Source organism: Bufo gargarizans, chromosome 4 (genome assembly GCF_014858855.1).
Source record: "Bufo gargarizans isolate SCDJY-AF-19 chromosome 4, ASM1485885v1, whole genome shotgun sequence".
In the NCBI taxonomy this organism is placed as follows: domain Eukaryota; kingdom Metazoa; phylum Chordata; class Amphibia; order Anura; family Bufonidae; genus Bufo; species Bufo gargarizans.
The window spans coordinates 512541771-512556496 of record NC_058083.1 but is presented as its reverse complement, the minus strand read 5'-3'; the positions used below and the strand labels follow the sequence as shown (position 1 = coordinate 512556496).

The 14726-nt window shown below is 48.6% G+C and overlaps 2 protein-coding genes across 5 annotated transcripts in view; one reads left to right on the top strand and one right to left on the bottom strand.

The window, feature by feature from the left end:
- MIA3 (MIA SH3 domain ER export factor 3) overlaps positions 1–439 on the bottom strand; it is a 59637-nt gene extending 59198 nt beyond the window's left edge. Inside the window, exon 1 of the mRNA XM_044291292.1 lies at positions 224–439. Within this exon, the coding sequence (XP_044147227.1) occupies positions 224–347 (124 nt within the window). The 5' untranslated portion in view covers positions 348–439. The remainder of the gene's footprint in view (positions 1–223) is intronic.
- TAF1A (TATA-box binding protein associated factor, RNA polymerase I subunit A) overlaps positions 40–14726 on the top strand; it is a 39074-nt gene continuing 24387 nt past the window's right edge. The window contains exons 1-4 of one of the 4 annotated variants that reach the window (XM_044289685.1): positions 40–107; positions 8818–8931; positions 11360–11428; positions 13027–13193. In XM_044289685.1, the coding sequence (XP_044145620.1) occupies positions 11368–11428; positions 13027–13193 (228 nt within the window). In that variant the 5' untranslated portion in view covers positions 40–107; positions 8818–8931; positions 11360–11367. Of the gene's footprint in view, positions 108–571; positions 594–910; positions 931–4991; positions 5227–8817; positions 8932–11359; positions 11429–13026; positions 13194–14726 lie in introns of those variants that run through there. The other 3 variants (XM_044289682.1, XM_044289684.1, XM_044289683.1) reach the window with 3 other exon arrangements.

The following is a 14726-nucleotide window of genomic DNA, read 5'->3' as shown; positions in this document are numbered from 1 at the left end:
GTGAATGTTGTGATTATACCGCCACAGAGGCGCCGCTTATCAGCAGGAGGCTTCACTATCACAAAGAGTGACCCGGTTATCAGAACCCCTGGGACTGACCGGAGGCGGTAAGTGACCTGACAGTGCAGGGCGCCAAGTGTTATCTACAGCCATAAAAGCACAAGACGCCAGCTGCCCGTGGCCCTGCGCACCCCCCGTGGCCCTCCGCACCCCCGCTACTCACTGCTACATTCCGCGTCCGCGCAGCGCTTGGTGTCGGAGAACCTCGGGTCCCGGGCAGAGCCGCTGCCGAGGAGGGGCTGCCATAGCAGGGCCAGGAGGTAGAGGTGGGCTCTGGCTGCAGCCATGTCAGCGGCAGGGTGGCAGTGTCCTGAGCATGGAGGGAAGGAGCATGAGCAGAGAGAGGCAGACACGTCAGCAGGAGACAGCACGGCAAGGACTGGAGGAGGAGACTGCTGGAGAGAGGGCCGGGAAGAGCTGGGAGCTCCAGGACTACAACCCCCACCATGCTCAGGTCTAGTGCACGCTGGAGGCTCATGTGCAGGGATCAACTAGTTGAAGAACTACAAGGCCCAGCATGCAACCCATGTCTGGTACTCCTGAAAGTGTATGATTGGCAGCGAATGCAGTGGTGGCTGGAGTGGTAGAACTAGAAGTCCCAGCATGCCCACCAGCTCCATGTCTAATAGAACTACAACTCCTTAGCTGCACGTATTGTAGAACTAGAAGTCCCAGCATGCCCACCAGCTCCATGTCTAATAGAACTACAACTCCTTTGCTGCACGTATTGTAGAACTAGAAGTCCCAGCATGCCCACCAGCTCCATGTCTAATAGAACTACAACTCCTTAGCTGCAGGTATTGTAGAACTAGAAGTCCCAGCATGCCCATCAGCTCCATGTCTTATAGAACTACAACTCCTTTGCTGCAGGTATTGTAGAACTAGAAGTCCCAGCATGCCCATCAGCTCCACGTCTTATAGAACTACAACTCCTTAGCTGCATGTATTGTAGTTCTAGAAGACATGGAGCTGATGGGCATGCTGGGACTTCTAGTTCTACAATACCTGCAGCAAAGGAGTTGTAGTTCCATAAGACATGGAGCTCATGGGCATGCTGGGACTTCTAGTTCTACAATACCTGCAGCAAAGGAGTTGTAGTTCCATAAGACATGGAGCTCATGGGCATGCTGGGACTTCTAGTTCTACAATACCTGCAGCAAAGGAGTTGTAGTTCCATAAGACATGGAGCTCATGGGCATGCTGGGACTTCTAGTTCTACAATACCTGCAGCAAAGGAGTTGTAGAACTAGAAGTCCCAGCATGCCTAACAGAGCTAGGGGTGTTATATGGAGCCTTTTCCAGGATGCTGACTACATGTGTTGTAGAACTATAGATCCCAGCATGCCCCATTACCATAGATTTATTACTGGCAGGGTCTGATGGAGCCTCTTGGGGAGAGCAGGAATACTGGACTATAAGACTCAGCATGCCCTGCCAGTGTACCAGGGGTGTTATGGTAGAGGGGTTGTAGAACTAACAGTCCCAGCATATCCTCCCAGCTCATGTAACATCACAGGTCCGCCCCATATATATGCCAGCATGGATTGGCAGAACATCATTGCTTATTTCAGTGGAGAAAGGGAGACGATCAGTTGTCAGACTCCTCCGGCAGGCGCTGCTTATCTCCCTGGGTTCTTACATACCTGGTGCTCCATCTCCCTGACATGCACAGCCCGGAGGTTGTGACCAGTGATGGCCAGTTCGCAATGTTCGCCGACGAACACATGCGGTCTGCCATCTTTATTCCCAAGCCCGGCGATGCAGAGGTAAGTCCTTGCCTGCGCCTGCGCCGCGAGCCGCCCTGAAACACATGCGGTCACCGGGAGCAGGCAGTCGTCGGCGAACACTGCGAACTGGCCATCACTGGTTGTGATCTATTGCCACCATGTATGTTCTCTGCTGGCATTGTAACCTCTGGGCTCCGGTCACAATGGAGCGGGTACCTGCCAAATCCTTTCTGCACCAGAGGAGCATAATGTGATTATTGGACACCACAGATCTGTAGGGCGTCGGGGCCTCCAGGCAGACATTTTCATGGACGTCACCAGCAAGGCAACCACTCCCCTCGTGCACACAGGTGCACCCTGGAGAGTCATAGCTGCTAGGTATGTATTTTCCCACAAATTACATTCATCACTTACCTACAGATAAGGCCTCTTGCACACGAAAAAAAAAAAAAATTATTCCGTTTACATACCGTTTTTTGCGTACCGTATACGAAACCATTTATTTCAATGGATCCGCAAAAAAAAACAGTAGGTACTCCGTATGCCTTCCGTTTCCGTATTTCCGTTGTTATGTTCAAAGATAGAACATGTCCTATTAGAGTCCATTCACAAGTCCGTAGTGTATTGTGGATCCGCAATACACCCGGCCGCCACCCCCATAGAACTGCCTAGTCTTGTCCGCAATTGTGGACAAGAATAGGATATGTTCTATTTTTTTCCAGAAACGCGGACCGGAAGATCAGGGCCGTGCTCCGGAAATAAGGAAGCGGACAGCACACGGTGTGCTGTCCGCATCTCTTTTGGCCCCATAGAGAATGAATAGATCCGCACCCGTTCCGCAATTTGCGAAATGGATGCGGACCCATTCTACGGACGTGTGATTGGACCCTTATTGTCCGCATAACGGACAAGGATAGGACTGTTCTATTAGGGGCCAGCTGTTCTGTTCCGCAAAAAACTGAATGCACACGGATGTCATCCGTATTTTTTGTGGATCCGTATTTTGCGGACTGCAAAATACTGAAAAAGCCATACGGTCGTGTGCAAGAGGCCTAAATGTATGATCATTGGTAGCCCCCAGTATTTACTAGAATGGGGCCCTATCTCCCCCGATCCACCACACTGCATGACTGCACGTGTGCTGCTGCGCCATTCAACATCTATGGGTTATGTGTTGCGCTGTTTCCATCAGTCCCAAGCTCAAGTGGTCTGTATTTGTAGGGGTCCAGCAGTGGGGCCCCCAGTGATCATACATGTATCACTTATCCTAGTGGGACCCATTTAAACATTAAAGTGGTTATCCGATATTTTAAATTATACTTAGCGGCTCCCCGGCTCCGGATCCCTGCACGGCCACCGCTGCATCTCCCCGGCACTCGGATAAAAACGTCCAGGGATGGGGGAGATACAGGGATCCGGAGCAACGAGGGTGCCGGGCATTGTGGGGGGGGGGTTAGATATCGGATAACCCCTTTTAAAGGGCTTTTCCAATCTCAACATGGCAGATAGGTGTAGGTCCTGCTCCTGTCTCCAGAAAGTGAAGGAGAGCGTACTGCGCATGCGCCATATCTTCTCCATTCGCTGCTATGAGCCTTCCGAAAATAGACGAGCAAGTGCTCAGCTTTATTTGGAAGTGGAGGGGGTCTGCGCAGGCGCAGATGCTCTCCCTTTGCTTCAGGAGTACCATTCTGGAGAAAGGAGCGAGTCCCAGAGGTGGGACCTACACCTGTCTGACATTTTTGGCTTAGTCCTAGGATATGTCACAAATATTGTGATGGGAAAAGCCCTTAAAGGGGTTGTCCGGGTTCAGAGCTGAACCCGGACATACCCTTATTTTCACCCCGGCAGCCCTCCTGAGCCTGGCATCGGAGCATCTCATGCTCCGATGCGCTCCCGTGCCCTGCGCTAGATCGCGCAGGGCACAGGCTCTTGTGTTTTCAATAACACACTGCCGGGCGGTAACTTCCGCCCAGCAGTGTGTTCGGTGACGTCACCGGCTCTGAGGGGCGGGCTTTAGCTCTGCCCTAGCCGTTTTACTGGCTAGGGCAGAGCCAAATCCCGCCCATCAGTGCCGGTGACGTCACCGGGCTGCCTGTCAGCCCCATAGAGAGCCCGGTATGTCACCGGAACTCAGAAAAATGCCTTTGCCCTGCGCGATTTAGCGCAGGGCAAAGGAGAGCATCGGAGCATGAACTGCTCCGATGCTCATGTCAGGGGGGCTGCCGGGGTGAAAATGGAGGGATGTCCAGGTTCAGCTCTGAACCTGGACAACCCCTTTAAGTTGCCCGTTCTTAGGCCCATTTCACACGAGCGAGTTTTCCGCGCGGGCGCAATGCGTGATGCGAAAGCATTGCGCCCGCACGGAATCTGGACGCATTCATTTCAACGGGGCTGTGCACATGAGCGATATTTTTCGCGCATCACTTGTGCGTTGCGTGAAAATCGCAGCATGTTCTATATTCTGGCCCCTTAGAAGTGAATGGGGCTGCGTGAAAAACGCATCACAACCGCAAGCAAGTGCAGATGCGGTGCGATTTTCACTGATGGTTGCTAAGAGATGTTGTTTGTAAACCTTTAGTTTTTCTCACGTGCGTGAAAAACGCATCAATGCGCATTTCACCCCCGCGATAAAAACTCAACCACTGAACGCAATCGCAGACCAAAATGACTGCAATTGCTTGCGAAATGGTGCGAGTTTTCCTGAACGCATCCGGACCTAATCCGTATAGTTCGTCTGCAAGGGGCCTTAGTGTAGGCCATCAATGTGTGATCACTGAAGGTTATCCCCCTATCCCCAGTACAGGCCCTCAGTATCTGATCAGTGGAGATCCAACACCCTGCCGATCAACTGTTCCCGAGTAGGTCCAGCATGAAACTAGGCACTAGGATGGAGCTGGTTACCATTCACTTCAATGGAATCCGCGCTGCAGTAACCAGTTCTGGCCACTACACAACATCACCTATCCTAGCAGAGCAATGCTGAAGTGAAACAAGTGCTGGTGTCACCACATCAACCAATCACATTCCAGCTTTCATATTTCTATTGCTGTTTTGGAAAAGTAAGCAGCCATATGATTGGTCACTTGGCAGTCTCCTTGACACAACCCATGAGCCCCCTCTGCTGTGTATGAAGAGTATGTATTACACAACCATTATCTTATTGGGCATTCAATGGTCGTTGATTTTTATGCAAAACATAAACTTTTCAATCGAATTCTAAGGGGGAGGTAAGAAAACTTCAATTCCCAGGATGCTTTTCGGCAGCATGACTCAGTAGACCGGAAGTGCGTCACTCGGCCGCGCTGCTACCGTCTATCTAGTGATATCCTGTAAAGGTTCTCAGGGAGGTCACGACTTCCTGGTTTCTGCTAGCCACAAGATGGCGGTGTAGACCGGAAGTAGCGTGTTTTTGTAGTTTATTAGCGGCTGATGGACACGGGTGAGTTCTGTTCAGTGTAGTGCAGCTCAGCTCTGATTGTTGCACGGACGTGGCATGGAGTATATTTTGTGTGTCTGGACATGTGGTGTGCACTTGTACAGCACTACATTATGTGTTTTCATCTGTCAGTGAGGAGATTTGCTGTGGAAAATGTGCAACAAGAATTAAGTTATTATGGGGGTCATCAGGGCGGCGCTCTTTGAGCTGATCTGAGGTCTGATGATGATGGGGGGGGGGGGGGGGGGGGGGGGGGTCTTTGAGCTGGTCTGATGGGGGGGGGGGGGGTCTTTGAGCTGGTCTGATGGGGGGGGGGGTCTTTGAGCTGGTCTGATGGGGGGGGGGGGGTCTTTGAGCTGGTCTGATGGGGGGGGGGGGGTCTTTGAGCTGGTCTGATGGGGGGGGGGGTCTTGAGCTGGTATGATGGGGGGGGGGGTCTTTGAGCTGGTCGATGGGGGGGGGGGTCTTTGAGCTGGTTGATGGGGGGGGGGTCTTTGAGCTGGTCTGATGGGGGGGGGGGGGGTCTTTGAGCTGGTCTGATGGGGGGGGGGGTCTTTTGAGCTGGTCTGATGGGGGGGGGGGTCTTTGAGCTGGTCTGATGGGGGGGGGGTCTTTGAGCTGGTCTGATGGGGGGGGTCTTTGAGCTGGTCTGATGGGGGGGGGTCTTTGACTGGTGAGGGGGGTCTTGGGTCTGATGGCGGGGGGTCTTTGAGCTGGTCTGAGGTCTGATGGGGGGGGGGGGTCTTTGAGCTGGTTGATGGGGAGGGTCTTGAGCTGGTCTGATGGGGGGGTATTTGAGCTGGTCTGAGGTCTGATGGGGGGGGGGGTCTTGAGCTGGTCTGAGGTCTGATGGGGGGGGGGTCCTTTGAGCTGGTCTGAGGTCTGATGGGGGGGGGTCTTTGAGCTGGTCTGAGGTCTGATGGGGGGGGGGGGTCTTTGAGCTGGTCTGATGGGGGGTCTTTGAGCTGGTCTGAGGTCTGATGGGGGGGGGGGTCTTTGAGCTGGTCTGAGGTCTGATGGGGGGGGGGGGTCTTTGAGCTGGTCTGAGGTCTGATGGGGGGGGGAGGGTCTTTGAGCTGGTCTGAGGTCTGATGGGGGGGGGTCTTTGAGCTGGTCTGAGGTCTGATGGGGGGGGGTCTTTGAGCTGGTCTGAGGTCTGATGGGGGGGGGGTCTTGAGCTGGTCTGAGGTCTGATGGGGGGGGGGTCTTTGAGCTGGTCTGAGGTCTGATGGAGGGGGTCTTTGAGCTGGTCTGATGGGGGGGGGTCTTTGAGCTGGTCTGAGGTCTGATGGGGGGGGGGTCTTTGAGCTGGTCTGAGGTCTGATGGGGGGGGGTCTTTGAGCTGGTCTGAGGTCTGATGGGGGGGGGTCTTTGAGCTGGTCTGAGGTCTGATGGGGGGTCTTTGAGCTGGTCTGAGGTCTGATGGGGGGTCTTTGAGCTGGTCTGAGGTCTGATGGGGGGGGGGTCTTTGAGCTGGTCTGACGTCTGATGGGGGGGGTCTTTGAGCTGGTCTGAGGTCTGATGGGGGGGGTCTTTGAGCTGGTCTGAGGTCTGATGGGGGGTCTTTGAGCTGGTCTGAGGTCTGATGGGGGGGTCTTTGAGCTGGTCTGAGGTCTGATGGGGGGGTCTTTGAGCTGGTCTGAGGTCTGATGGGGGGGTCTTTGAGCTGGTCTGAGGTCTGATGGGGGGGTCTTTGAGCTGATCTGAGGTCTGATGGGGGGGGGTCTTTGAGCTGATGGGGGGTCTTTGAGCTGGTCTGAGGTCGGATGGGGGTCTAAAATTAGCTGGTCAAGTAAAATGCAACAATCATTAAATAGGTGGCTGACAAAAAAGGGGTGGGTCAGTTAGCGGAGTCAAGGGGGGTGGCAAAATTAGCTTTTGCCTAGGGTGGCAAAAATCCTTGCACTAGCCCTGGGGGTCATTTATCACTTCTTTGATGATCTGGGGAAAAAAGGACCTTTGGTGACATCACTGCGCTCATCACATGGTCCATCACAATATAGAGCATGCTGAGACTTTCACGCAACGCACAAGCGGAGCGGGCGCTATCTTTAAACACCCTCCCAGCGCTATACATGTACGCCGCTGGGTGTGAAAGGGTTAAAGGCTAGGTACACCTTTGGAGGCAATTTCTGTTTGATTGCATTTTACTCATTTTTGGCTAAATCATATTTTCAATTGTCCTTTGTTAAAATAATTTTGAGCCGTTCTGTCACAAATGGTTTACTGCTTTTCTAACTGTGTGACTGGTGCTTTCACTTTGTGCCGTCCTCTAATACATTTTCTCCCTAAACTACTGAGTCATAAACACTTATTTAAGCTGCATTCTTAGGCCTCATGCACACGACTGTTGTTTGGGTCCGCATCCGAGCCGCAAAAACTTGGTTTGGTTTTCCAGTGCGAGTTTCCGATGCTGCTGGAGTGCCATTCAGTCCCATTAACTGTAATGCGCGCAGCGGTTGGTGTCCGGACCATTCTTGGCATCCTATGCCAGAATAGCCTGCCGAAAGGCTGTGCCCGCAGTCTGAAACAGGCCTTACCCTTTCACTGGCACTTATGTGAATTGGCAATTTAAAGTACAGCAACTGAACTGTCTATGTAAAGGGGTTCTCCCATCAATAATGTAAACAATGAAAATCAGACATCATATAGGACATGACGATCTCTTTCTAACAAAGCTAGAACCAGCCCTGGACCTTTAGATGGATCCAGAGATCTCCCCATTCATTGTTTTGGGCGTGCCCTTTCTGCTGCAGCTCAGGGGGCATGCCCTTTCTGCTGAAGCTCAGGGGCGTGTCCATGCTCTCCCTATCACAGCTCAGGATATAATATAGATATCTCCACATTTATGTAATTGGAGCTTCCCCGGTAATCCGCCTCCTCCAGCAGCTTACTTGGGATAGAGGAAGCGTGTGGAGCTTCTCCAGGGCCTCACAACATCACACTTATGGGTTCCTTCCATCAGTCAGAAACCGAATGGCGGCATGGGGGGCAAGGATGCCCTGTCTGATGTCCTCTGACTGTCAAACAGCCTAAAGACTGGTTTACATCCTCTTCTTGGTCATATATGGACAGTGATGTCACTGGCTACACGGACGCTCCAGTGATGTCACTGGCTACACGGACGCTCCAGTGATGTCACTGGCTACACCGGACGCTCCAGTGATGTCACTGGCTACACCGGACGCTCCAGTGATGTCACTGGCTACACGGACGCTCCAGTGATGTCACTGGCTACACGGACGCTCCAGTGATGTCACTGGCTACACGGACGCTCCAGTGATGTCACTGGCTACACGGACGCTCCAGTGATGTCACTGGCTACACGGACGCTCCAGTGATGTCACTGGCTACACGGACGCTCCAGTGATGTCACTGGCTACACGGACGCTCCAGTGATGTCACTGGCTACACGGACGCTCCAGTGATATCTCGCTAATGAATCCATATGGACATGTTTAGCATGTAGAAATAGTGCAAAAAGGAGAAAATTAATTTAAGGTGCTGGTCTGACGTTCTTTAGCTTTCATCTTCTGCTTACGTGGCTGGTAATGTGGCACTTGTGTCTGTGCTTTCCCCCCTCCAATTCTCTAGATTTCATTCCTGGGAGAAGCGCGTCACAGAGGAGCGGCCAGTCCGCGGAATCTGAAAAGGAGCAGACTACGTCAGGGCGGACCACAGCACAGTCAGCGACAGAGTCCGATGATGGTGGGTGCTGCTGGGCTTATGCGTCTCATCAGATAATAGGATGGACTGTGGATGCTGGTGTTGGGCGGATGTGACGTCACAGGCCAAGGAAGAGGCTTAAAGGGGTTTTCCTGTTTATATTATATTATACCCTGTCCATAGCATAGTTCATAACTATTTGATCACTGGGGGTCCTACTATCTTTCATGAGAACGGAGGCCCCGTACCCCCATGGAGCCCCCGTGTGGCTGCTCAATTAATTTCTATGGGACTTATGGAGATAGACGCTGTACTTGGCTGTCTCCAGAACTCCCATAGAAATTAATGGTGTGGCTGAGCACATGCCCGATCGTCCGCTCGGTTCATTTTGGGGGGCTCGATGGGGTACAGGTCATGATCGGTGGAGGTCCCACCGGTAGGACCCCCAGCAATCAAATAGTTATCCTCTATTATAGACGCTATCAAAAGATTGCTTGTCACAGTCCCCTAAGTGGGACTAGTTAAATGGTTAAAAACAAGTCAAATTACATTTTTATTAAATTGAAAAAGTAAAAAAAAATGCACCTTTATGTACCCCAAAATGTTACCAATAAAAACTACAAGTCGTTCTACAAAAATAAACCTCTCGCACATCTCTGTAATGAGAAAAATTAAAAAGATACGGGACTCGGGATGCGGCCATGCAAAAAACTATATTTTTTTTCTATTTTTTTTTTTTTTTTCAAAAAAGGGTTTATATTGTGTAAAAGTAGTAAACTAAACTGTTGCACTGGTAACAAATCATCAAATATTTCATCTTTACTATTGAAGGTAGTAATAACCAGCGATGGTCAGTTATCAGTGTTCACCAGCGAACACTGCGGGCTGCCATCTTTAGTAAGGTAGACTCACCCGTACGGCGATGCACAGGTAAGGGCTTACCGGTGCATTGCTGGACGGGTGAGTCTACCTTACTAAAGATGGCAGCCCGCATGTGTTCGCTGGTGAACACTGCCAACTGACCATCGCTGGGAATTAAAATACAAACCTATAGGTACAAAGTCCACAAAAGGGTCAAAATAATTCAATATCGGAAATGGTAAAAAAAGAGTTGTTCCATACATGGAAATCAAAATGAAAGCGCCACAAATATATCATAGTAAAATACAGACCCGGAATCAGCCGCTATGTACTATTAACACTTGTTTCGTGTTGCTCCCTCAGGGGGATAACAAGATGGACCTTACACTCCTTTAAAGGGGTCCTCTCACTTCAGCAAGTGGCATTTATCATGTAGAGGAAGTTAATACAAACCACTTAGTAATATATTGTGATTGTCCATATTGCTTCCTTTGCCGGCTCTGTTCATTTTTCCATCTCATTATACACTGCTCATTTCCATGGTTACGACCACGTAGCAATCCAGCAGTGGTGGTCGTGCTTGCACACTATAGGAAAAAGCACCAGCCTATGTGCGCTCCCACGGTCCCGGCCACCAGAGAGACTGGTGCTTTTTTTCCTATAATGTGCAAGCACGACCACCACTGATGGATTGCAGGGTGGTCGTAACCATGGAAACGAGCAGTGTATAATGTGATGGAAAAATGAATTAAGCCAGCAAAGGAGGGAATATGGACAATCGCAATACATTAGTAAGTGCCTTGTATTAACTTTCTCTACATGATAAACGCCATTTGCTGAAGTGAGAGGACCCCTTTAAGGTGAAATGAAACATACTCCAGTAGAACTTTGATTGGACATAACGAGTCCTCAAGGAGTGTAAGGTCCGTCTTGTTATCCCCCTATTTCAGCAGAATAAAGCGCCATTATGCCCATTTTACTGCATTACCCAGCAGAGTAGGGTCCATATGAGTATGGTACTGCCTGGCACTGCAGTAGTATCCAACAGGGCTCCGTGCCAGGCTCCTTAGTGAAGGGGCCATAATGCTCCAGCAAGATTCACTACCCTTCGTTCTGGGTATCATGGAGGTCTAAAGGGTTGGATCCTCACTGATTCTACAAGGATAATAACCCATGTAGTATCCTGGAACACCCCTTTAATTGCCAGCAAAGCAGTCATGGAAATGTGCAGGGGTCACTGGCATGGGTGTGCATGATACCAGGTTACAAACCCCGCTTGGCCTGATCCTGCAGCCCTGTGTTACTCCTCTCGCTCTGGTATCTCTTCCTGATTTAATTCTAGATCAGGCATCCTCAAACGGCGGCCCTCCAGCTGTTGTAAAACTACAACGATGCCCTGCTGTAGGCTGATACCTGTAGGCTGTTCGGGCATGCTGGGAGTTGTAGTTTTGCAACAGCTGGAGGGCCGCAGTTTGAGGATGCCTGCTATAGATGGTTAAAGAGGAAACATATTAGAGAGCAGCATAGCTCTGCCTAGGAGCTGCGTACACAAAACGCAGAGAGGTGACCCTGGAGCCATAGATAATTGATTGTTTTTCTCCCAATCTAGATGCTGAAATGGCCATTGAAGAAGCCGAGGAGTATGGGATCGCTCTTCCAAGGAAGCGGACACCTGAAGGTACACTCGTACGATCGAAAAGGCCAATTTACACTAGCCAGTAATCACTGCAGTTTACTCTTTTTGAGCGATTGTAGAGCTAACCGGCCCGGCCAGGAAACTCTCGATTGGCTTTGAGGATCGGCCTAATACCATTACCACTAGTTAAACTGCTGACTATTAATTGGTGTTTTCTAGAGCTGCTCCATGTAAATATAAATGCATACAAAATTCAGCACTATAATATATATATATATATATATATATATATATATATATATATATATAGATACGAAAAATGGCGGCACTGACCCTGTGTAGAGAAAATTGGGTGCACGTTCCAAGGGAATAGACTTCTTACCCCAAATTAGTATATCCAGAAAAAGGACGGCACTCCGGTCTTGTAAAAGTAGAAAAGTTCTTTATTCAACCATGCGGTGCAACGTTTCGGCTCCACTGAGCCTTTCTCAAGCAGTGTTACAAATCAAGTGATTGCAATTATATAGGTGAGTTAATTAAAATTCACATCATGTGATCACACCACACCCATAGGGGCGTGTTCAAAAAATACCATGTAATGGTGTGGTGTGATCACATGATGTGAATTTTAATTAACTCACCTATATAATTGCAATCACTTGATTTGTAACACTGCTTGAGAAAGGCTCAGTGGAGCCGAAACGTTGCACCGCATGGTTGAATAAAGAACTTTTCTACTTTTACAAGACCGGAGTGCCGTCCTTTTTCTGGATATAGATATATATATATATATATATATATATATATATATATATATATATATATATATATATATATATATATATATATATATATATATATATATATATATATATATATATTTTATTTTTTTATTAGTTTGAGCTGTTTTTCTAGTACAGAACTCCAAATCGGTTACATAATAAAGTTGCAGCTGCCTGCTGCCACCACCAGGGGGAGCTCACTGCATACGTCTATGCTTTAACCTCAACAGTAACAGAGTATGAAGTGAGGTCCCTATAGTGGTGGCTGCAGGCAGAAATGTATCTAACTTTATTCTGGAGTTTGGACATTTGGCTTCTGACATTTTGGGGGAGCCCTTTGTTAGTTAAAAAAAATACTATAGTGAGAAATATTATAACGAAAATATTTTTTGTGTTTTATTACTTGATTTAAACCAGTTTAGCCTTCGTATAAAATGTCTATTAATGTATAATTTTTCTACACGCACAAATGAATATTACAGAAAAAAATACAGCCCTGTCTGTCGTGTGCCCAGACAGCCGCCCCCCACTGCGGTGTTAACTCCGCGGCCTCTCCCTTTGTAGCGGTGACTCTGTGGTGCCTGGCTGGTCTCTGTATCCATCAGCTGGACCTTGTGAAGTCTACAGCACTTGGTTATCTTTCATTCCCATGGGCTTTGAATGAAGGGCAAGTGCATTCTCGACCCCCTCCCCTTCTTCATTCAAGTGGAGCAATGGTTGGTTGGTGGTCCCAGCAATCGGACACCTATGCCCTGGCCTGTGGCTGAGGTGCGCAGAAGAAATGTCTGCAATCTCTGTGTCTTGCCCACTTTATAGCAAACGTGTCCTTTGTGTCTGATTTCCTCCTATTTACAAAAGATTATGGAAGACCCCGGAAGGGCCGTCACATGTCAGCCGATCTGTGCCTTCAGTTCATCTGCGAAGCCATGTGTAAGAATGAATGGGAGAGAGCGGCGGGACTCCTCGCCAGTTATTTCCAGACTCTCGTGGATCGAAACACCATTAGACTGACAACTGCCGCTGAGGTGACTTTTCTCTTTCTCTTTTTCTCTGTGCCTTGAATAATATTCTGCCGTTTTCAAACCAGTCCCTGGATCTGAATACTTTTGTAATGACGAGTAATTATCCATATAGCGCCACCCGCTGCTCATTTTCTCTGTTCTGCTCACCGAGAATGTACGCACATGCTCAGTTCTATCCTTCAACTTCTTTAACTGCAACAGAAAGGACATGCCCACTAAGCTGCAGAGAAATGAATGGGGAGATCTCTGGGTCCATGTGAGGTACAGGGCTGGTTCTAGCTTTGTTAGAAAGAGGGTGTCATGTACTAGATTGTGTATTTTTACATTAATCATGGGAGAACCCCTTTTAACCACTTCAACCCCGCTAGCTGAAACCCCCTTCATGACCAGAGCACTTTTTACACTTCTGCACTACACTACTTTCACCGTTTATCGCTCGGTCATGCAACTTACCACCCAAATGAATTTTACCTCCTTTTCTTCTCACTAATAGAGCTTTCATTTGGTGGTATTTCATTGCTGCTGACATTTTAACTTTTTTTATTAATCGAAATTTAACGATTTTTTGGCAAAAAAATGAAATTTTTCACTTTCAGCTGTAAAATTTTGCAAAAAAAACGACATCCATATATAAATTTTTCGCTAAATGTATTGTTCTACATGTCTTTGATATAAAAAAAATGTTTGGGCAAAAAAAAAAGGGTTTGGGTAAAAGTTATAGCGTTTACAAACTATGGTACAAAAATGTGAATTTCCGCTTTTTGAAGCAGCTCTGACTTTCTGAGCACCTGTCATGTTTCCTGAGGTTCTACAATGCCCAAACAGTAGAAAACCCCCACAAATGACCCCATTTCGGAAAGTAGACACCGCTAACTTGTGACAAAAAATAAAAACTTCCATGAACTCACTATGCCCATCACAAAATACCTTGGGGTGTCTTCTTTCCAAAATGGGGTCACTTGTGGCGTAGTTATACTGCCCTGGCAATTTAGGGGCCCAAATGTGTGAGAAGTAGTTTGCAATCAAAATCTGTAAAAAATGACCGGTGAAATCCGAAAGGTGCTCTTTGGAATATGTGCCCCTTTGCCCACCTAGGCTGCAAAAAAGTGTCACACATGTGGTATCGCCGTACTCAGGAGAAGTTGAGGAATGTGTTTTGGGGTGTCATTTTACATATACCCATGCTGGGTGAGAGAAATATCTTGGCAAAAGACAACTTTTCCAATTTTTTTTTTATACAAAGTTGGCATTTGACCAAGATATTTCTCTCACCCAGCATGGGTATATGTAAAATGACACCCCAAAACACATTCCCCAACTTCTCCTGAGTACGGCGATACCAGATGTGTGACACTTTTTTGCAGCCTAGATGCGCAAAGGTGCCCAAATTCCTTTTAGGAGGGCATTTTTAGACATTTGGATCCCAGACTTCTTGTCACGCTTTAGGGCCCCTAAAAAGCCAGGGCAGTATAAATATCCCACATGTGACCCCCACTTTGGAAAGAAGACACCCCAAGGTATTCAATGAGGGGCCTG